Source organism: Bacillus rossius, chromosome 12, assembly GCF_032445375.1.
Source record: "Bacillus rossius redtenbacheri isolate Brsri chromosome 12, Brsri_v3, whole genome shotgun sequence".
Classification (NCBI taxonomy): domain Eukaryota; kingdom Metazoa; phylum Arthropoda; class Insecta; order Phasmatodea; family Bacillidae; genus Bacillus; species Bacillus rossius.
This window is the reverse complement of record NC_086339.1, coordinates 11894747-11916970: the sequence shown is the minus strand read 5'-3', so window position 1 is coordinate 11916970 and position 22224 is coordinate 11894747. Positions and strand designations below refer to the sequence as shown.

Here is a 22224-nt window from a genome sequence, read left to right as displayed (position 1 = left end):
CACAAAATTAAATATCATCGCATACTTTTTGCATAGTTAGCTGGCAAAGATGCCTTTTTTTAACATTTTGTAAAATATGGATAAGGAGATTGAAATGGAATATAAAACCTGGAACTTTTTATAGGTTTAATGACAATTTTTACTGGGTACTATGTGGTATTGTGTAAATTTTTTTTCGAGAAAAATATATAGTCTTTTAGCTGTCCTTTTAAAATCCTAAGAATTTTTATTTTATTTTAAAAGGTTAAACAGAATTAAATATTGTTTTCTGAAATAAATTTGCACCATACCACGCAGTATCCTCCAACATTTTCTTTAAACACAGACATTTTCAGTTATTTATTCCATTTCATTCTCCGTATCCATATTGTACAAAAAGGATTAAAAATTCAACTGTTCCAGCCAATTATGTCCGTTTTGTTGAAGTTAGACCACCCAAGAAGTGTAACCGTGTTGAACGTAACAATAAAATAATGAACCTGAAACGGAACGTGAAGTGGCGGCAGTGAGGACGTGTGTTGAAACATGGTGTTTGTCGGGTGGTGACCTCTTCCCTGTCTGTCCGCTCGGCTGCAGCTCGCCTTCTTCCCGGGCCTGTCTACCTCCCCGGACCCCCGGAGCCCCGGAGCCCTGAGGAGAGCGTGCTTGTGCCCCGCAGGTCCCGCCGAGCGCGCGCTGACGGCGCCGGGCATGAGACGGCGCCAGGCGGCGCAGCACGCCAGCAGGGACCCCGCCGTGCCCGCGGCCTCGTGAGGATGTGGACGGGACGAGGACCCGGCTCCTAGCTACGCCACAAGGCCACGACCCCACACCCGGGGACACGCGCGGTTGCAGGCGGGCAGAGCGCCGCACCCACGCGAGGCAACTCTGCTCTCGGACGACCCCGCGGGCGAAGCGCAGGGAGGGGAGGACCGGCGGCCAGCTGGATCCCCCGTGGCTGCTGCCCGACGCCGCACCGGCCCCTCGCTCCCCCGACGCGGGAGCAGCCACCATGAAGTACTCGACCGGCGGCGGCGAGGCAGAGGTGCTCTGCGGGCCCGTCGACTCGCTGCTGCTGTCGTCGTGCTGGGGCGGGGAGGCGGCCGGGGCCGGCGGCGGATCCGACGGCCACTTCCTCGACATGGAGCCCGACGACGACTCCTCCACCAAGGCCACGATGGACGCGCTGGACAGCCTGCTGCTGACGTGCGGCGGCGGCCAGGGGTCGTCGCACGGCGCGGCGACCAACGCGAACCTGGCCGAGCTGAAGCCGCTGCCGCCGTTCACCGGCTACACGGGCCACCTCAGCATCAACGGCATCCCGGGCCACCACTACCACGCCATCGCCGCGCAGCCGCCGCGCTCGCCGGCCAGCCCGGCGGCCGTCGAGGCCAACAACAACAACGCGCAGGTGGCGAACCACAACAACAGCAGCAACAACGGCGGCGGCGCGCTCTACAAGACGAGCAGCGCCGCGGGCGCCACGCTCTACTACACCGTCACCACCACGTCGGCGTCCGACCAGGCCGTCGTGTCCTCCTCCACGGCCGACGGCGTCAAGTCCGAGTTCGTGGACTACGCGCAGCTGCTGCCGCCCGACATCGAGGACATAGCGGCCATCATCGGCTCGGCCATCGCGGACACGACGGTGCCGGCGGAGGGCCTGCCGGGGGAGGACCCGGCGTCGCGCGACAGCTGGATGGACCTGGGCGCGTGGATCGACAACGCGTGCGGCGACGGCGCGCCGCAGGGCGGCAAGGCCGTCATCTCCGCCGAGACGCTGCACGAGTTCGTGGCGAACGCGCAGTTCGCGAGCAGCGCGGGCGCCGAGCACGGCATCGCGTCGTCGACGCTGCACGGCCTGCTGACGCAGACGCACCACCAGCACCACCACCAGCACCACCACCAGCACCAGCAGGGCTTCCAGCAGCCCTTGCAGCACCTGGTGGTGAAGCGCGAGCCGGGCTCCGTGTACCCGGGCCAGCAGGCGCACATGCCGCTGCTGCAGAGGCGGCTGCAGAACGGGCCCGCCAAGCCCGAGCAGTCCTACATGTCCGAGTGCACGTCGCCGTCCTCGTCCACCTCGTACCTGAGCGGCTCGGCCGAGCTGATCATGCCGCACACGACGACGGGAAGCCCTCCCGGACAGCACGTCGTCTCCACCACGGACAACACAGCGCTGCTGATGAACGGCCGGTACCGCGGCGGCTACGTGCGCGGCCTCAAGACCTCGCCCGACCTGCTGCTCAACGGCGGCGGGTCGCTGGACGGGCTGCTGCACGGGAACTACCCTCACACCACCACCGCTTCCACCACCACCCCGTCCAAGCCGCGCAGCCGCAACCGCAGCCGCAAGCAGCAGCAGCAGCAGCACCAGCCGAGCCTCGTGTACTCGGCCGACGGCAGCGCGAGCCTGCTCGGCAAGGAGAAGCCCGTGCACAGGTGCACCATCTGCAACCGCGGCTTCCTCAACAAGTCCAACATCAAGGTGCACCTGCGCACGCACACGGGCGAGAAGCCCTTCAAGTGCGAGGTGTGCGGCAAGGCGTTCCGCCAGAAGGCGCACCTCATCAAGCACCAGCAGATACACAAGCGCGTGGGGCGGGACTGACCGCTCTGTGTGTGCGGCAGCTCACGTCCTCCACATCCCGAACAAACAATCCTATCATCAAGTATCATCCCACACTAATAACAAACATCGAATTTTTTTGGCACCTTAAATAACGTTTAAGGCCACAAATAATATTTTTTTTATTATTTATTTATGGTTAAGCCCGCCACGAGTTAATTATTTCAAGACTGAAAGTTTAAAAAAACTTAAACGCAGCTTAACTGTTTTGAAAAAAATGTGAAAGTGACGTTCAAAGAAAATAAGAAAATACTTTTTTTTTTCTTTTTTCGTTCTGTTCAAATGTGTTCGAGGTATTCGTTAAGCTGAGGATGTAACACAAGGAAAAGACTATTACAATTAGCTCAACCGGTGTTTTCCTGCAAATTTGGTTTTTCCTACAGGTTGTATTTTGTATGGCCATGGTTAGTATGTACCTACAAAACATATCAGCCTTCGATCTCTGAGACTTTAATAAGAAACTTGTATTGAGAAAACTAAGAGCCTGTGTTTTTTTCCTTAGATTTCTGTGATTCGTGTAATATCATATCATTAAAAGAAATGTAACTTTTTTCCAAGCACCAAAATGACATTTTCTTGCGTACTGGTTATCTGATTTTTTTTTACTACGAGCGAAGCTAACGCGCTCGAGTAGCGCTTTGCAAAGCGAAAGAGAAAGAGGGAGTAAGTAACAAAAACGTGTTGGGCCAGTAGCGAAGAAAGTCATGTTGGTTTGGAAGTAAAGCTGTTAGCGTTCTAACCCATGAAAAAAAAAGTGCAATTTTACCACTAACTTGTATATTCGTAGCCGTCAGACTGGCGTAATGGGACCTTAAAAAGTTGGTGCAGGTAAATTCATCGAAACAGAGACTGGCGTATCAGCCAAAGAGTATCATGTTTCTACTTTCGTTCGCTATGAAATTGTTTTTGTTGGCAACAAAATTTACTCGCATTCGGAACAGATTTTGGATGAAAGTTAATAAAAATATTCATTTAAAAAAAAGGACCGAAATTACTCCTTGTGAGCTCACTTTTAGTTCAAACTCCACGTACTTTCTTAAAATTACAATTGTACATACACCTTAATTTATATTTTGTACATAACATTTAAGTTGCTTTTGAAAGGCGGCATTCTCGCGATGGCAGCGAATAGTTGTTGGCTAACGTGTTTCACAACGATCAAGCACCGTACTTAAATTTTTACTGCCAGGGGCACACCCTGTATCGCAGGGAACTCGTACCTACAGCAGCAGTAGAAATGTTACCAAATCGACTTCATTGTTACTGTCCGGGAACACTATGTTGCTATCATTATTTGTTAATTCTTGTGTCGTTACAGAGGATAAAAGTAAGTTTTATAAACTAAAGCGAATTTTTATGTAATATATTAATTATAGATGAAATATTTTTATAGTTTCTCTATTTGTTACTGTGTGTTTCTTGTGATTGTGAACGCGGTAAGAAAAATTATGTATCAAGTGCAAAGTTTGTTCAAGTATATTAATACACTTATTGTTGACACTGAATCTTGCTGACTATTCTTTTGCCAAATTACCCAACCTAACATTTACATAACGAGTGTTGTTTCAATAATCAGATATGAACAAAATATATGTGTACAGAATAAAAAAAAAAATTTTATATTTATAAAATATGCCACTGAAACGCAATACGTAAAATAATCAAAAACTTGGAAAATAATAAATATATAACGATAAGCAGGTGTGTAGCTCTTAAGTTCGACTACCAAAATAAACATGTGGACACAATCTTAATTTGAAAAAAAAACTGTATTAATAATTCCTCACTTTAGCACAGAAAAAGGACAGATTCCTTTTAATCATTTTTCAAGAAATAGTTTGCAACACTACAAGAAAAATATTGTAAATTTGTACAATTCATTTCTATGGTTATATTTGCATACATGATATACGTTTTTGAAAACAAATATCGAAAAAATTTTTGCTGCGCTTTGGAAAATTGGCGCATAATTTTGAATTTGGATTGATGTTTTATACGAGCATACAATTTTTGAAACATGTAAAATATGATAGAATATTTAACAGTTATGCTAATTTATATGCGCAATTAATACTGGAAACCAATTCAGGAAACTGTTTACAAATAACTTTAAGCAATGCAGGTACCCACTGGGACAACACAAAGCATAAATTCCCGGGCAAGTATCCGAACCCAGTATTACTGCGAACATTTTTTTTTTTTTTTCGAAAGCAGTACAGTTGAAATGTACAAATTTACAAATTATCCATAGTTTTACACGATTATTTCAGTTCCGTAAAAAAAAAAAAAAAAAAAAAACAGTTTTTACAGTCTAAGTCTTTAATGTTTGCTATAAAAATGCTATGTTATTTATTTGAAGCGGAGATGATAACTGAAGGGAACGCCGGCAAGTCTACAGCGACTGGTCGCTGCCAACTGAGCTCGAAGCCAGGACTCCCGCCTCAGGGGCGAGACGCCTCAGCAACCACCGCCACCAAGGGAGCGCCATTGGCTGACGGCGTGCCGGATGACTGACCTATCAGGGGCCAGCATCGCGCACGATTCCCTCCCTATCCGGAACGACGACCAACTTCAATAAAAATTATGAGTAGTGCGTATGTTTCCCACATTGTACACGTAGGTATTGAAACAACACAGATAATTCGATTACACTCATTTACCATTTCACGACAAAGTTCAATGGTTGAGCAACGTTTTTTTTTGTTATTGCAAACAAACTAACATTTTTTTTTGTAGTAATATTTTTTTTTCTTCAAAATTTTACTCTTGTTTACTAAAAAAAAAAAAATTATTGAATTCCTAAAAGGGGGGGGGGGATGCTGCAGTTACACTTAAAAAATATTACTCATAAATTCAGTTAAATTATGCACAGTAAACGTAGCCTATCTGGGCTTTAAAAATAGTGTCATTTATTTTGCGATAAAAAAACATCTATTTTTTATCTAGTCAACGACATTTCGTTCTGTTTTTAATATTGGTTACTACTGAGCATCGATAATCTCATTTCCCAAGACTTTCTTTTTGTTAACTGTGACAAAGGAATGTTTTACAGATTGTGTTGCAGAATGTGTTACAAACTCCAAAATTTACATATATTACTGCATATATGTCAAACTATGCTCCGTTTATAGTAGTGTAGAGTGTGTATGTTTATGCATTCAAGCATAAAACATTTTCTATTGTTTCTTCATTTCGGCGGTGTATATAAAACATTACTCATATAGTCCTTTTTTAAAATATTTCTTTACAAAAATCTTTGACAAGTAAATAAAAATTATCCAAAATATTTGGACGATGTCGAGTCTTAATAAAAAACAATTTAGTTTTAACCAACTCCGCTTCCCTCAGAATATGTTCTTAAATGCACCCCTGATGTTTTCCCCCATGTATTTACTTAGAACAGAAAACATAACTCTGAAGTGGTTTCTACGGAGATCAAATCATCTAAAATTACGAGCAAACCTTACTTTTTTGAGTTGTGTTCATTCTTCGTAGGAAATCTGTAGATTTACTGTATTTATAATCGCTGGGAACCTAAAAAATTCTCATTATTGCTGATATACAGGCTATATTGCATACTATATATAGGCCTATATATATATTCGAAACACTTTTTTTGGATTAAGTGAAATACGACACGACCTGAAGGACCAAATCACACGCAATTCTGACGGAAAGTAAAATTTGGCAGTAGCCAATTAATAGAATCGCTATTGTTTGCTCATTGATATAATATTTTTTTAATCCGTTTTAAAAATGTGGTACAAATAATTTTTTTTACTTAATTATTATTTTCTGCATTTTAGTCTTGTGTTTGCGGACATTTCCAATCAATTTTAATCATCTTGATATTACGACAGGAACATTTTGCAAATCGCAGGTTAGTTTCAGTTTTTCTTCACCTGATAAAAACAGAAATAGAAAATTGTTATACCTACCAATAATATATACGAATCTTTTTAATTGTTATTTTTATTTTCTGAAAAGTGAAATGCCAATATCGATACAAACAGATGGAATGTCGGTCTCGTAGGCACCGCCTGCGGAGTGCTGCTGTATGCATCCCGCAACACTGTACTGTTCTGCTCGTAGCCTAATGCCACGAATCCGAGGGGGGTCGTTACCACAACGCCGAAATACCACAACGCCGAAAAATGTTAAATATATCTTAACGCCGAAATACCACAACCTAACCTAACCTAGGCTATCCTAACCTAGCCTAACCTAACCTTACCTATCCTAACGTTTGTGGCAGTCCTGCAATGACATTTTTCGGCGTTAATGTATTTCGGTGTTGTGGTAATTCGGCGTTGTGGTACACAGAAGTTTTCTAGCTGTCGGCGTTGTAGTCAATTTGGCATTCGGCGTATTGTACGTTCGGCGTTGTGGTGCGTCACCATCCGAGGGCAATGCTAAAAAAGCCAGACAAATCCGTACCGAACATACAACCAAACACAGACAGACAAGAAACCAAATTTTAATATCGCATTGTCATCCGTTTAAGAGCTATGTTCAAAGTTAAAAGTCTCTAGCTCATCGGGAAGTTTGAAATCGATTGCAAATTTAATATCGAACAGACAAGAAACAGATTTAATAAAAAACGGGTTAAGAAAGGGAATTTTTCGAGACTCTTTTAATCGGCAATCGTTAGAGATCGGGTAAAAAAAAAAAAATTCCCTCCTCTGCGTACTCGCTTAAATGCAACCTGTCCATTTTATGCTGACTTATGGGACGTTTCAGCCAGGTAGCTTGAGATTTTTTTTTTTTTTCCGTCGGTAGCAGGTTGCTCCAGATAAACTGCGAGAGCTAATAACAGAAGCAGCACAAAGGTTTTAAGTGTTTTTGATTTTGAGCGCACGGCGAAATAATGAATCATGCGAATTTTTTTATTTTTAACCCTCCCGATCTGCAGCAATCAGAGATGTTGTGTGGTTTGTCGAAACACACGGTGTTCCTGGCGTGGAAACGCTCGCTCCAGGGACCAAGTGGGGCAGGCGTCGTCGGGACGCGAAGCCCGCACCCCGTCAGTTATCTGCCCCCCTCCCCCCCCCTTCAGGGGGGTCCGCGACCGACGGCGTGGAACCACCGGGCTAGCTGTCACACTTTCTACACCCCCCTCCCATCCCCCCGGGCCCTCCATAGCCACGGCACAGCTCCTCCAAGCCTGTAGTCGCTCACCACTCGCATTCCACAGGAAAAACCCCCGGGTGATAAGGCGCATAGGCTTAGGCCGATATTCCAAGACACAAAAATAAGGGTTCAGGTGTTTAACGTGCCACACCTGTACACTAACCGTATTCCCTAGTGCACGATAGGACACGGCCAGTCTCTTGTTTTTTTTAGAGCAATGGATTTTGGTGTCCTATCCGTTGCCGTCCTGTTGCCCAAATTCCGCGCTTGCGCAGAGCTCACTTTTTCGTTCATTTCGTCCAGATGGCTCGTCTGTATTAACTCGTATACAGTCATTTTTTCTGATCATTTGGGAACGTACCAAGCGTGTTGGTGTGCCAAATGAAACTTTATGATAGCGAAACTATCATATAATACTTTTTATTACAAATAAATGCAACTTTGATAAGTACTAGAGAAAATTAAAATTACACTATTTATTTCGCCCGATGGTGCTGCTATCTGTAGGCTTTTTGGGGTAGCAAATGCATCGATGGTTACCAAACGTCCGCTACAATTATTTAGTTCAGTTTCTAGCCTCGCGCAGGGAACAGTTTACTAAAACGGTTGCTTTTTTTCGTTACCTAAAAGGGATTGGGTTTGGACTCGTTCTGGAATACGGTCTGCGAGATAGGTTACGGTTGTATTCCAACAAGGTAGTGCTTATTCGCTACCTTACCCGAATGTCTTGGAATACCACCCTTAGAGTCTTCCCTAACACGGACCCCTTCCAACCCAGTACAATTATATTAAGTTAGGTTAGGAAATCAATCACCTGGCTTCAACACCAGTCCGGCCAACATGATTTCTGACACCTGTGGTTTCCCTGAATTTCCCCCCCTCCCCACAATGATTGTTTCTTAAGTCATTGCTATAGACAGGAAATTTTGCGGTTTCATCTCGCGATACGCTAGAATACAAATGCGCTTAACTTTCTTGCTGCTTCAGTGATTGGTAGGGCCATGCATATTTCGTGATTGGGTGAGTTTCTTTCAGGTACATGTCAATTGTTACAACACCAACCACAGTAATTCAGTCCTGAGTGGCCAGGTCAAATAAGGCAACGACTTCTCTCGCAGACGACTGCCAATCACAAGGAAGAAAACCGCTGTCGCGGGTATACCGTGTTGCAGTCTAATAAGCGTTCAGATATATTTTTTTTTTTTTTTTCGAAAAATGCCTGCCCTTAGGGATTGGATACAGTTGGTCTGAAGGACTCTGAGCTAATGAATAACCCTTACCAAAAGAAGTATCGAATTACAGGATTCCTAGTTAACAGGTTTCTCGAGCAGGTGTAATTTTCCAGAATACACAGAGGATCATGGAGTCTATTTTAGAGGTCATTGAAACAGCGAATTTTTCCAGTCCCTATACATTGCCGATTCCTTCTCTAACTTCCCTGGACTGAATCTAGTCTCGGTTAAACCGAGCTTGGATTAACAGAGGTTCAATTTTATCCGAGCCGACCTGAAGCGCCATTGCCAGCTAAGACTGTTGAAATATTTGCTCGAGGACCTAGAGACTGATTAAACTGCTGCCGAAAACCTAAAGAAAATTAACCTCAAACTCATGGAGAGACGTGAAATAATCCACACTGAAGGAAAAAGCTGGGTAAACATCACCCGAAAAAAATTCTCATTATATCCTCGTTATTCGAGATATTTTGATAATCTAGAGTAGCTGCGGTGCCCTTTCACTTGGGTCGAAACACTGCTACGTGTCTATCTCTAGTGGCATTTTCGACGAGATTTCAACCCTAAGTAATACATATATCTCAAACAAATTTGTGACAAACTTAACTCCACACGTTTACACGCTTCTGCAACACTTGGTTCGCCTTTAGTAATAAGAAACCGAATGGCATCTAAAAAATTTGGGATCTTTGATTAAAATAATAACAAACACTTTGGCAAGGACATTACTGGAAATTTAGGATGCTTATTTTAAGCGAGTGTTCATCACAACTTGCTCGTAGTTGTCGGGAGCTGTTTATCGAAAAGTTTTTATTTTTTTGTTTCGAATTAACGGGTATTTTTATTCTGATCGGTGGCAACACTGGATGTAGTAACGTCGTTATGACACGCGCCCGCCCAAGCACAACACGCGCATGCCGACAGTGTTTATAAACAGGCGAGGCGTGGTTGCAACACGGGTTTGTTTACCGCAGGTGGGGGAAACCCTGTCAGGAACAGGGTGTTTTGAAAAAGAAAAAAAAGGGGGGGAGGGAGGGAAAGAAAAAAAATGTCTGAAAGCAGAACGGGGAAAGAGGGAAGGGTTTGAGAGGGAATTTACCCGTGAGAAACATCGGAACGTAAACGGTGGGGTGAGGAAAGGGGGAGGGCGTTTTGCAATTTTATTCGGCACCGCCGGGGACCAGTTTCGGTACAGCGCTTCGAGCAACCGCCACAGTGGGCGCATGAGTTCTCGCTGGAGCAGAAGTGTCGACACTTACAGCGCCGTCCGACCACGTGTAGTGTCAAAACATGGAACCAATCGGAAGTCTCGCAGAGTTACTCGCCGTCTTACGCCAGCCTCCACCTTCGCGGGCTTTTTTTTTTTTAATCCGGCTTCTTGCGGTTTTCCCGTGGGTTCGCGTCACGGACAGGTGGACCCAAACGTAAAAATTTTTCACGTCACGTGTTACTCTCAAAGAGTTCTCCACCCCTGAGATGCAAAACGACGGGCAGAGCCGCAGCGGGTAAGGTTTTTTTTTTCCAAAACCTGCTCTCAAGATCTTTGTAAGGTGGGCCCGCTAACAGGTAGCAATTTATTAAAAAACCTCCCTTCCACAAAAAAAAAACTTAAATTTTATTTGTTTGATTGTAAATAGGTAGGGGCAGGCATTTTTCGCGAATAAATCTGAACGCCTATTATTAGACTGCAACAAGGTATATACGCATCAGGGATTTCTTCCTTGTGATTGGCGGCCGTCTGCGAGAGAAGCCGTTGCCTTATTTGTCCGGGGCCGCTCAGGATCCTTTTACTTCCGCACTGAATTACTGTGATTGGTGTTGTAACAATCGACATGCGCCTGAAAGAAACTCACCCAATCACGAAACACAGACGGTGCTACAGTGTTTTAACTTATAACTAATCTCGGAATCTTTTCGCGAAATATTCACGGCCCTATAAATAGGTATAAATATATATTTTAGAAAGGTTATTTTCGGTTCACACGATACGGTACCCAAGGGCCTCATAGAATGGTAGGTTACAGCCCAGAAGCAAGTCGCCGTCGATAAAGACAACTCGTATCCAGTGTCTCTCTGGGCGCAATGCTTGCTTCCACTAAGTCTTCGACCACCACAGATGACTTCTCGCCACCTCAAGGCCGGGTTTATAAATTACGGAAGAAACTCAAAAGCGTAAGAAACGCAGAAATAACATTTTAGAGTACCGGTTTATAAACTTTGTTACGTTTATTGGCTTGCGGGTTTTGACAGCCATATTTCAAGAGAAATGTTCTGAAAACTTTTAAATACACAGAAGTTTGGTGCACAGAAGCCCACGATGTTCTTTTATTTTATACAACAAGTTTAAACTTGTTAGACGTTCACAAGGTGATAGAAAATAACTTTTTAAAATCAAATAATTGCACATTTCGTTTTTTTAGATTCGTGATTAATATAAAATATCAAAAGAAGCCTGGACTGAAATATGTTTTCTGCTGTTTACATTTTTAAGTTACACGACTGTGACTTTCTTGCGTTAGATATGCGTTGCGCCGTTACGTTGTTGCGTTCCTTGCGTAGTTTATAAAAACCAGGCTAAATCCCCTCTGTTCATGGGATTGTCTTGCGTATTCGAGTCTACTTATTACGAGAGATATGTTGTGATTGCTACGAACCGCAACACATCGGACTGGCCTGCAAGACTTCCAGACTTCAAGGCGATACGTTATTTAATTATTTAGTAAGGATGGTAAAAAAAAAGTTGCATTTTTCTTATATATAAAAAAACCAAATTATGTTTATGATACTGTCGTTCACTCACACACACATACACACATTCGTTCAGAGTATTTCCTTGGTTACGTGTCTGTCAATTTTGGGAGCCAATGTTACTGAAATGTGCCATAAATTCACAGTAACCTAGTCCGTCAATGTTTAAAAAAAAATGGCTGTCTGTAAAGTCGGTTTACGGACGATAGTTTAACGTGACAACGTCATAACAAAACATTGATGAAATGATTGCATACTTTTATGAATAAAATTGAATCATTTTTATTGAATTATCACTATTTTGTATGGATACAAAGAAGGAAAGAAATGAAATCTACAATTTAATTGATAAATTTACTTTTATTTGCACTCATTAATTCAAATATGTTTATTACTTTAACGAACAGATTATTTTCACTATAACTTTTATACATGTTTGCTATTTAACTTCTTCCAATCTGTGTTATTCTGTCAAGGATAGGACGATGATAGGAAAAGTAGGAAACGAATGGGAGTGTTTCAAGTTTAATGTGCCTCGAAAAAGTCAAATCGATGGTTGTTCCAACCGAGTGGAAGAGAGATGGATGCGGCGCAAGCGTACAATGAGCGTAACGGGACAATGTGCGTAACGGGACAATGAGTCATCCTTTTTCATGCGTGCAGCCGGCGTTCATCGATCTATTAGACGTTGTCACGTCAAAAAAACTGTTCTGTTCGCCTTACTTCCCGAGCACGTGGCTTCGCGGGGGGTCGTCGCGCACCGCCGAGCCCTGAGACGCTGGTCCCTGACGCAGTGGAAGACTGCCGCGCCGCTGCCGTGGGAAATGTGGCACAAACCACGCTAGGCATGGATGAACACGCTTTAAATACCTCAAACATAACAGGAAAAAAAAAACACTAGTACTGTTCCGGATTTACACACACATATATACATAAGAATACAGACGTTCCACGTTTACCTGCAGGTGAGAGTCGTAAAGTAATTACTAGTGGCAGTATATTTCAAACCCAGTCCACAACCATTTTTTTTTCCTTATGCTTTTTCCCAATGAAATCATTTTTTTTCAAAATCCCATTTCTTGAATCTCAAAAAAAAAAAAATTGCCGAAATATTTGTACATCTAAAGAAAGTTCCGTTACGTAACGGTATTTTCCGTAAATTTAAGAAATTTTTTTAAAAATATGAATAGCCACATGGCCCCCACAAGGGTGGGGCTGGGTGGACCACTGGGTCCAGGGCCCAGCCCTGTTTACTTTTATGTCAGTGTGTGAAATAAATATACATACTCACTAGTTATTTTAAAGTAAAATAATTTTATAAATAAAGCTTAGTTTGGACTTATAAACTATTAAACATAATTAATTATATCCTGTATTTTCAGGTTAGATATTCTAAAAAAGAGTGTTGGTAAGAAATAACCATGCAATTATAATGCAGCACGTGATTGTAAAATTATGAGGGGGCCCGTCTCCGATCCTGGGTCCAGGGACCGTAATCGAACGTGGAGGCCATGAATCGCCAACAAATGCTGTGCGATTGGTAAGGGACTTAGAAAAATTCGCGGTTTCGATGACCTTCAGGATAGACTACACAGTCCTCAGTGCACTCGGGGAAAATAACAGCTGTTCATTGGCCGCTGACATGTGTGAGTAGGCTCAACTAGTTTGCTTGAGATAAGATACTTCTTCGGTTGAGTATTTCCCATCGGCCCAGAGTCGTCCAGATGAACAGTGAACCAATAACAAAAGCATCTTAAAGGTATAAGCATTTGGATTCTAGCGTATCGCTTAATGAATCCGCGAATTTTTTCCGGTCTCTAGTGATTGGACGTGGTGGGGCAGAGCTGTCTGGGTCGCGGCTGGCAGGGGCCGCGGCCGCCGGAAAGTGGGGCCCCTGGAAGTAGGCTACGGAGAGGCGGACCCGCCTCGGAAGTGGATGTGCCCCCCCTCTCCCCCCCCCCAACACGGCCCCCTGGCCCCTGGAGGGAGGGAGCTCAGACACGGATACACGGATACAAGAAGAGGCTCGAAGTGGGTTAGGCAAGGACGGAGGCAGCTCGTGGAAGTGGCGCTATCGGGCCAGGGGTGTCCCACATCTCCCGACTCTCAGATCAATTGGTTCCCCCCCCCCCCCAATCCCTTTTTTCTTGCACGAAAGAGTTATGATTTTTTTTTAATTTGGACTCTACGGTAAAGTTCAATAAACTAACTGAAATAAACATCAATTAAGTCATGAAATAGCTTAAAACACTTAACTTTAAGGTCAAAAGTTTTTTTACGTAGAGACAAAAAAAAATGTTTAAAGTGGGTTTTTAGACAATCAAATAAATATACCAGTAGTATTTTTTTTTAATTTCATGGTTATTACATAACGTACCAGTTGAATATTTTTTTAAAATATAATTATTAAATAATGGTGAAGAGCAGTCTTAAGCTAAACTATACAAGATTTTTGAAATGTGTCAAGAACATCATTTAATGCATTATCTTGATGGTGTCAGTGGGTCAAAAAGTAATTCTCACCCTTTTTTTTTCTGACATAAATATTCCAGTTACGAATATTTAACGACTTCTAGCAGGTAGAAACTGGAATGTACTGCAGGCGTGTACCTACAGGACAGCTCCAAGATTTTTCGTTCTAAAACCTGGCGTTGCGTCCTATAGACGGCAGAAGATGTGTCCAGTATTTAATATTGATTTTTTTTTAAAAACTAATTTACTATATCAAAAAATTGTTTCTATCATTACAGGAATTTATGGTTAAAATAAACCTTTCAGTGCTTCAAATTCTTAAAAATGAATGAAAAACGATTGCCACTAGGTAATAAAATACTGAACTCTCGGTCACACACGTCATGTGTAATTTGTTTTCTTGTCTTCACTGATAGTTAAAGGCCATTTCTGTAAATCCAACACGATACTACCTCTCTAACAAATTTTTGCTCTGTCACATATTACTTCCAACATATATTTACTAAGTGTAATATGGTGGGTGTAAAAAGTTGTACAAATGATGATAATTACAAACAATTGACAACAAATCCAAGAGGGGTATTGCATTAAAATTTACCAAAATAGCCCTTAGCCGTGAAAAAAAAAAACTTTCCGTGTGATCAATCCTTAATTGTACTATTATAGTAAAATTGCCGATAGGTCATTTGTCACATTCTCGCCTGTGCTGATAACTTAGTGAAGTGGTAACATAACCAGCCACAGCAGCGACGTTCAGCAAAGAAATATTATCACGTACACCGTCTGCCGTGTATTAACCGTGGCGTATGTTTGGAATAAAGTTGTCAATACTCAAAAAAACTTATCCATGTAATTTATATATACTTTTTTGTAAATACTAGTTTTGCAAGAGTTGTTTTTTAGTTTCTTTATCACATGCCACAATTTTATTTAATAATTCACGGCACTTCGACATGTAAGACATAAATAAATGTTGCATGGTAATGTTGTACTTATAATGCGTGCCTGTACCTCGGATTGGGTTTCGAAAATGATACCTGGTGCTCAGAAATAAAGAGTGAAGTAGGCCATCACTGGCATAGAGTATTGGTCTCCGACGTATATTTCGTTCAAGTAAGTTGATTTTTTTTTTTGCGGAAAAGAACCCGCTAAATGACGCTGTCCCCGGAGGTGGGGGGACGAAGATTGCAGTGACGCGGCGTCTGCGGTGTGCCACATCGGGGCGCCTCTGTGCGTGCGGGCCCACCTGCCCGTGGCTGTCTCCAGTCAGCCCCTGACTGCAGGCGTGCCACTGGCCCACATCGGCGCGGCGGCTGTTCTCGTCCCACATAGCCCCCCCCCCCCCTCCACCTCCTCTATCGCTCCCAGCCCCCCCCCCCCTCGAGACCCTCTTAAGCCGACACTGAATCCACGTGCCTCCCCCCCTTCCCGGCAAACCCCCCCCCCCTCCCAACTCTACCGAACCCAACGGAATTATTCATAGTTGCCGCCGCTTCTTCCCCGCTCGACCGCGCCGGCCAATCAGCGACGCGGCACCTGCCGTCGTGACCGGAGACACGGAGGGGGAGGAGGAAACTGCCGACAGCCCCGGCTGTCGAGGTGTCAGCCCCGGAGGGCTACTGGCGGACCCAGGACGGACCGTTCACGGCGCTAATACGGCGCTCTTCTCTCTTCTTGGTGTCCGCACAGTTCAAAATTTTTCATCTTAAATACACGAAAGAAAAAAAAAAGCTGGTTACTTATTATTAGAGACCTGCAAAATTCGCGGATTCAATCGGTGATAGGCTAGAATTCAAACACATTTACCTCTTAGATAATTTTGCTATTGGCTTACTGTTTATCTGGACGAATCTCAACCAGTTATAAACCCTCAACCAAAGAAGGATCGAATCACAGACAAACCAGCTGAGACGACTTACAAGTCGGCAGCCAATGATCTTGCGTTATTTGCAGGTCTCTACTAATTATTATCAAGGGATCATCGTAAATTAACGGGTACTGAGTTCACTTACGCTGAACACGAATCCACAAGAATAGTCTTGGTATATTATATTAGCAAAACATACAACTCTTGCAAAAACACTCTTATTTCTTAAACGTGTATGCGTTAACCTTAAAAAAACAGAACACGGCAGTAGTTTTTTTTATGAAGATCCATTCATCTAAAATAACGAAGACATCTTCGTCTATTTGCGATGAATTCTCCGACGAAACGTCAGTAAATTTACTGTAATTTCTAACAGTGTAGACACACAGTATATTTACAACGCAATATTTGCACCTTTCATTGGGTGCCGTTTGCGTAGGACGCTATCTTTACCTTTGTCTTGCACCACACGAGATTAGCCCACCTGAGAGCTAAGGCTAAAAAATGATAACAACTGGTACGGACCCGGAAATTTCAAAGGATTCATTTGGTGTCAGGCTAAAATTCAAAGTCTTTTGATTAAAATGCCTACAGTATTTTTTTTTCTTCTATAGGCTGGTTTATCACTGAGAGTTCCCTCATTTGAATGGGTTAGGTAACTTGATTTGAGCTCTCTACTGCTAGCTGGGAGATATCTGGCCAACAGTTTCGAGAGAAATGTTGAAACAATTGAAGTCCAATAATGAAATAAATTCAAAGGTATCCATGTTTTCAGTTTACTTTAAGGCGAAAAGAATCCGCGAAATATAATCTCTAATAATCGGTAAGATATTGTAATTTTTTCACGAAATTTCTTTGGGTCAACATGGTTTATCAAACGCTGTAACTTATCCATACTCTTTAGTTGTAGGAAACAGGTTTTAGTTATTTTATATTTTCCGACGAGTCACAGACGTCCTGTGATAATGCAACAGCTGCATACTCATTGGCCCATTAGAGAGACATGCAGACTTATTTCGTCGGACGGAGCCAGTAAGTTGATAAATGTTGCAGACATAAACAAACAGTCAAATATTTCAACGGTAAGTCAACGTCACAAAAATTAGCTCTAGGTTTTCTAAGATGAGTCTAGTTACCGATGGCTCAATTATTACACAAATAAAAAAAAGCAATATGATAGTCGGGAAGTTTTATGGTAAAGTATGCCAGAAAGCGATAGCGTATCCATAAATGCTGAGATAAAAGCAAGGGCGCAATCGTGATTGCAATGCCAAACCACATAACTTAAAAACGTCATAACTTTTCAAATCTTATCATTTGCTATCTTGTTTATTTGTAAGTCATGTATTTAAGTAACAGCACCTCGAAAGTATTATGTATTATTTAAGTAAAACAAATCTACAGGTAATTTCAATACTTAGCCTGAAGTATTTTTAAAAATGTTAAGTTTGTCTTTCCAAAAATATCATAAAAATTACTCCATAGTTCATGGTGATTAAGGGTATTAATAGTTATACGCTATATGAATTCCTGGATACCCTACCATTTCGTGGTATATACAACCAGCAAAAATGTCTCTTCAGTGCTGTACACACATGAAATCTGTTCACTTATTCATTACACTAAAAAAAGTACCATACCTCTAGCAATAACACAATAATAACTATTTTTAATGATTCATTTCACTCTAAATATGAAACTCTTAAAACTTCTCAATAACGATTCAAAATGGAGCAGTTTCATCAGTATTCTGGTGAAATTCCACTGAATGTCAGTAGTTTTAAGAGTTTCATATTTAAATTGTTCTTTTAAATCCAACAGACCAGCAATAAAGGTTTAAAAATCGAAACATTTTTCTTAAAATTGGCTGAGTATTAAGCCTACATATTTTATCTACTATAAATTAAATAATTTATTTTTTACTTTTTTCCGATTTTGCTCTTTAAGTCAAAGCAAACTTCATTTTATGCTTAAATATTACACATACATATTTATAAATTCAACAAGTATAGTAAATCCGTTAAACTTCGAATGCATTTTATGTTCAATTAATCACCAGTCACATCAACTTTTGATATTTAGAGCTAAACAAAATAAATTTAAAATTTCACAAAATGGTTTATGAAGGTTAAAAATTGCAAAAACTATGATTTAATGGCGTAAGGATTAGTAAACACATTCTTATGACATATTTTTCATATAATTTTTGTTGAAACAAGACGGCATGGTATGTCAAATTATCATCTTAAAAAAATTAAATGGCTTTAAGCTTGTGCTCCTTCTGCAGTTGGGCTACAGTTTTGTTTTGAAGAACCTGAGCCAATATTTTTTTTAAATCTGAAAACCAGTAGTTACTTAAGAATCTCATGAAATAAATATAATTAATGAAATTATTTATACACGCCCCTTTTAAACTCAACATTGCAACAGAAAGGGCCATCCTCACAGACTAGCAAAGTGTACAACACGCTAATTCGAGATTTACGACAATCGTGCTTTGAAAATATATATACTTCTCTCTTTAAAGAACAAATAAAAGACTTGTTGATCGAACATTATTACTATTGCCAATAAATATGTGTTTTAATTAATGTATCGTAAAAATATGCAATTGTTACGGTAAAAATACTAGAGAAAGCACCCCCATCCCACAAAAATAGAACCACCTATCTAATTTTCTAAAGTACTTTTTATGTTACTATAATTTCTTGTAATGACCATTGAAGTGTACAAAATACATTACAGGATAGTTTCGCTATCATTAAGTTTCATTCGGCACACCAACACTCTTGGTACGCCCCCGATGATCATAAAAGTGACTATATACGAGTTAATGGCGCCAGACGCGAGTCCGTCATCTGGTCGCTCTGCGCATGCGCGGAATTCGGGCAACAGATCGGCGACGTACAGGACACAAAAATCCGTTCCCTAAAAATAAGGGACTGGCCGTGTCCTATCGTGCACTAGGAAAACTGTTAGGGCACTAGCGTAGCATATTCAACACCTGCACCCTTATTTTTGTGTCTTGGAATACATGGTTCAGACGATTCAAAAGTCAGCAATTACTTAAAAAATATGAATCTAATTTGATTGTGAAGTCTATCCTATAGGTCGTCGAACCGGAGAAATTTTCTGTTTCGTAGTCTCTGCCGTGTGTTGGAACGAGTTGGAGAACCACGCATTTCTCAAGGAGAAGCAGTGACGGTGTACTCGTCGCCTTGGTACGCACGTAGACTTCGTCAACCAGAAGGGGGGGGGGGGGGGGGGAAAGCCCCTAGGAAGCCGTCCCCAAGTCGAGAGATATTTACGATAGTAATCGAGAAATGTGAAGGTCACTCGGCCTGCTTCTGAACGTTTGAAGGAGGAGAAAAGGGGGGGGGGGGAGATATTTTCGACAACACAGTGGCCCCCAAGGTCCCGTCGCTTATTTTTCCCCACTTGGAGGCATCCTCTGGCCGGAATCCTTCGACAGCCTCGCCTAACCACAAAATTCCTCAAACCCTGAAGTCATCGGCGATTTAATTTTAAGTACACGCAGAAAACACTCGATAGGTAGGAGCATGTAGATTTCACGAAAATATTTCGAGACTAGACGAAAGTTAAAACACTTTAGCATCGCTTGTGTTTCGTGATTGGGCGAGTTCCTCCCAGGAACATATCGATCGTGACAACACCAACCACCGTGATTCAGTGCGGAAGTAAAAGGATCCTGAGTGACCCCGGTCAAATAAGGCAACGACTTCTCTCGCAGACGGCCGCCAATCACAAGGAAGAAACCACAGGTGCTGGTACACCTTGTTGCAGTCTAATAAGTGTTCAGATCTTTTCGCGAAAAATGCCTGCCCCTAGCGACAGGTTAAAGTTAGAAATGGTCCAATAAAATCCTCAAACCTTTTAACAATCAAAAAGATGTAATAAGCGAGAAAAAATATATATTCAAAGAACAATATTTTGGAGTAAGAAATTCAAGAATTCAAACACCAGCTGTATTAGGCAACTTCTGCAGTTGACAAAAAGTACATTACACACAAAAATTTCGCCTTAAATTTACGAAGAACGCTGGTTAGATATTGTCCAGGGAATTGCGTAGATTTACAGACAATGAGTTCACTTACTCTAAACATGAATCGAAAATTATATTCTTTTTACGTCAGCAAAACATTCAAAAACTGGTTAAGTTTGTCCGCGTGTGTGTGTTCGCCTTTGTTTGGAGCGAAATATACAATTCGGGATACGAAGTACGGCTTATTTTCTACGAGGATTCAGTTATTTGAAATTACAAAGCATTCTCCGTTTATTTGCGTTAAATACTTCGTTAAATATTCCGTCAATTTACTGTATCTTTCACCAGTGTAACAGAAGCTATCAAATAAATGTTTTTACCTGGAATCATCTACAGTTGTTCTGGGATTTTTCGCTTAGCATTTCAGGAAACAGTTTTGACACAAAAATAAAATGTATTCTAAATCTGTACAAACAGATTTTTAAAATTATTTTTATAATAAATTATAATAGTCTGAATGTTTCTTCAATATTTAAATTTCTTTGTTTTTGCTCATATATTATTTTATTCATGCCTTTGAAATCGTTTGTTTCAAGGTACTCTTATAAGAATCTAATTCTACATTCCGATTCAAGAAACAGTAGATTTGGCTTAGCACTTGTTAAAATTCAAATTCGTTTACCTTTGTGCTGTTCCGGCGAACGTTCTTCAGATCTTCTGAAGGGGCTCTGAGACGGTGGAAAACCTTCAACAAAAAACATAACCAATCAAACACACCAAAGGTAACAGCTCTCACAAGTAAATTACCAAAGAAAATGGTGACACTTGGCCGAGTACGTAAAGTCAATCCTAAGGGTCATCGAACCCTAATTTTAAGATAGGATTTTGCACCCACGTGATTGTGTGAATAGAGCAATGGGATGGGATAGCCATGATTGATTTTACGATAGGCGCTAAGCCACCTGCGTACCGATACATTAATACAGACGCATTAATAAAGACAGACACACAACATGAGCATTATTTTGCGGCGTGTTTCGTGTGCGTTCTCGCTACCGTTTGTGTGTGATTAAACTTCACAGCGAAAATTTATCGGTCGGAATCCTGATTCGACCTTAATACGCCACTGTGATACAAAGATTTTTTTTTTCACGTTAAACAAACGGCTACATCCACCCTTGGCAGGAGAGCACGCAGAATTTCATTTCGTAATGTTGAGGGGGGGGGGGGGGAGAGAAAAAACTCTTTTGCGCCTTGTTTTCTTTCAAATTCTTCTTTTTTTTAAGTTGGTGAAGAGGGGGGAATGATAGATATTATATTTATTTGTACGCCCCTGGCTTCCGGTTGTGAAATGATTGCCACGAATCCTTCCGGCCCGTGCCACGCGTGATATTACTTCAGAACATTGGAGCGGGTCTGTGGCGGGTGGGGGGGGGGGGGGTGGCTGTTGACTGCAGCAGAGGAAAGTGAAGGCGCGGGCACCGTTAGTACCTGCGGGCAAACTGTGCGGTCTGTTTATCGCCGAGTACTGATAAACAACGCTGCTGGGGGATGGAGCCTGGGAAAGGAGGACAACTCACACACCCTCCCCCCTCCCCCCCCCCCCTCCGGGCCAAGCCCAAGAACACAAACACACATACATACACACACACAACAGCAATAAACCACGGGGAGCCCTGCTCGGCGTGTATCGTGCATCGAAGTTAGTTACCACAGCCCGCGGATTTGTAAATTCATTAAACGACAAAGAATAATCGAAACAATTGCACGTTTTTCACGTTAACGGGGCTGGTTTACAAAACTGTTCTTTTTAATATATATTAATTTTATCTATGATTTAAATTGATTTCATAATATAACTGTTGACGAATATTGGAAAACCTATTATTCAGGGTTTTGAAAAGAAAAACAACATAATTTTATAGGTTTGTTAATTAAACCTTAAAATTAAACAGTTTAACTACAATACAACGCACAAACAATTAATTTAAAACTCTCTACTCTAAATGCCCAAAAAATGATAGATTAAAAATATAAATTGGCCTTTAAAGCCCTTAAAAGGGGAAGTTTTCGCAGCAATAAATCAGCCAACAGGCATGAAAATGTTGAGTCGTGGATGCGTATGACTGAATTTTAGACCGACATCAACTCAATACGAGAAATT

At 41.9% G+C, this 22224-nt stretch overlaps 1 protein-coding gene and 1 long non-coding RNA gene across 2 annotated transcripts in view; one reads left to right on the top strand and one right to left on the bottom strand.

The window, feature by feature from the left end:
- The window catches only part of LOC134537181 (ichor), a 77879-nt gene extending 73772 nt beyond the window's left edge, over positions 1–4107 (top strand). The window contains exon 2 of the mRNA XM_063377442.1: positions 659–4107. Coding sequence (XP_063233512.1) covers positions 992–2590 — 1599 coding nt within the window. The 5' untranslated portion in view covers positions 659–991 and the 3' untranslated portion in view covers positions 2591–4107. The remainder of the gene's footprint in view (positions 1–658) is intronic.
- Positions 1–22224, bottom strand: part of LOC134537182 (uncharacterized) — a 102897-nt gene that overhangs the window by 70031 nt on the left and 10642 nt on the right. The window contains exon 2 of the long non-coding RNA XR_010075968.1: positions 20743–20805. This is a non-coding gene — a long non-coding RNA (uncharacterized LOC134537182). The remainder of the gene's footprint in view (positions 1–20742; positions 20806–22224) is intronic.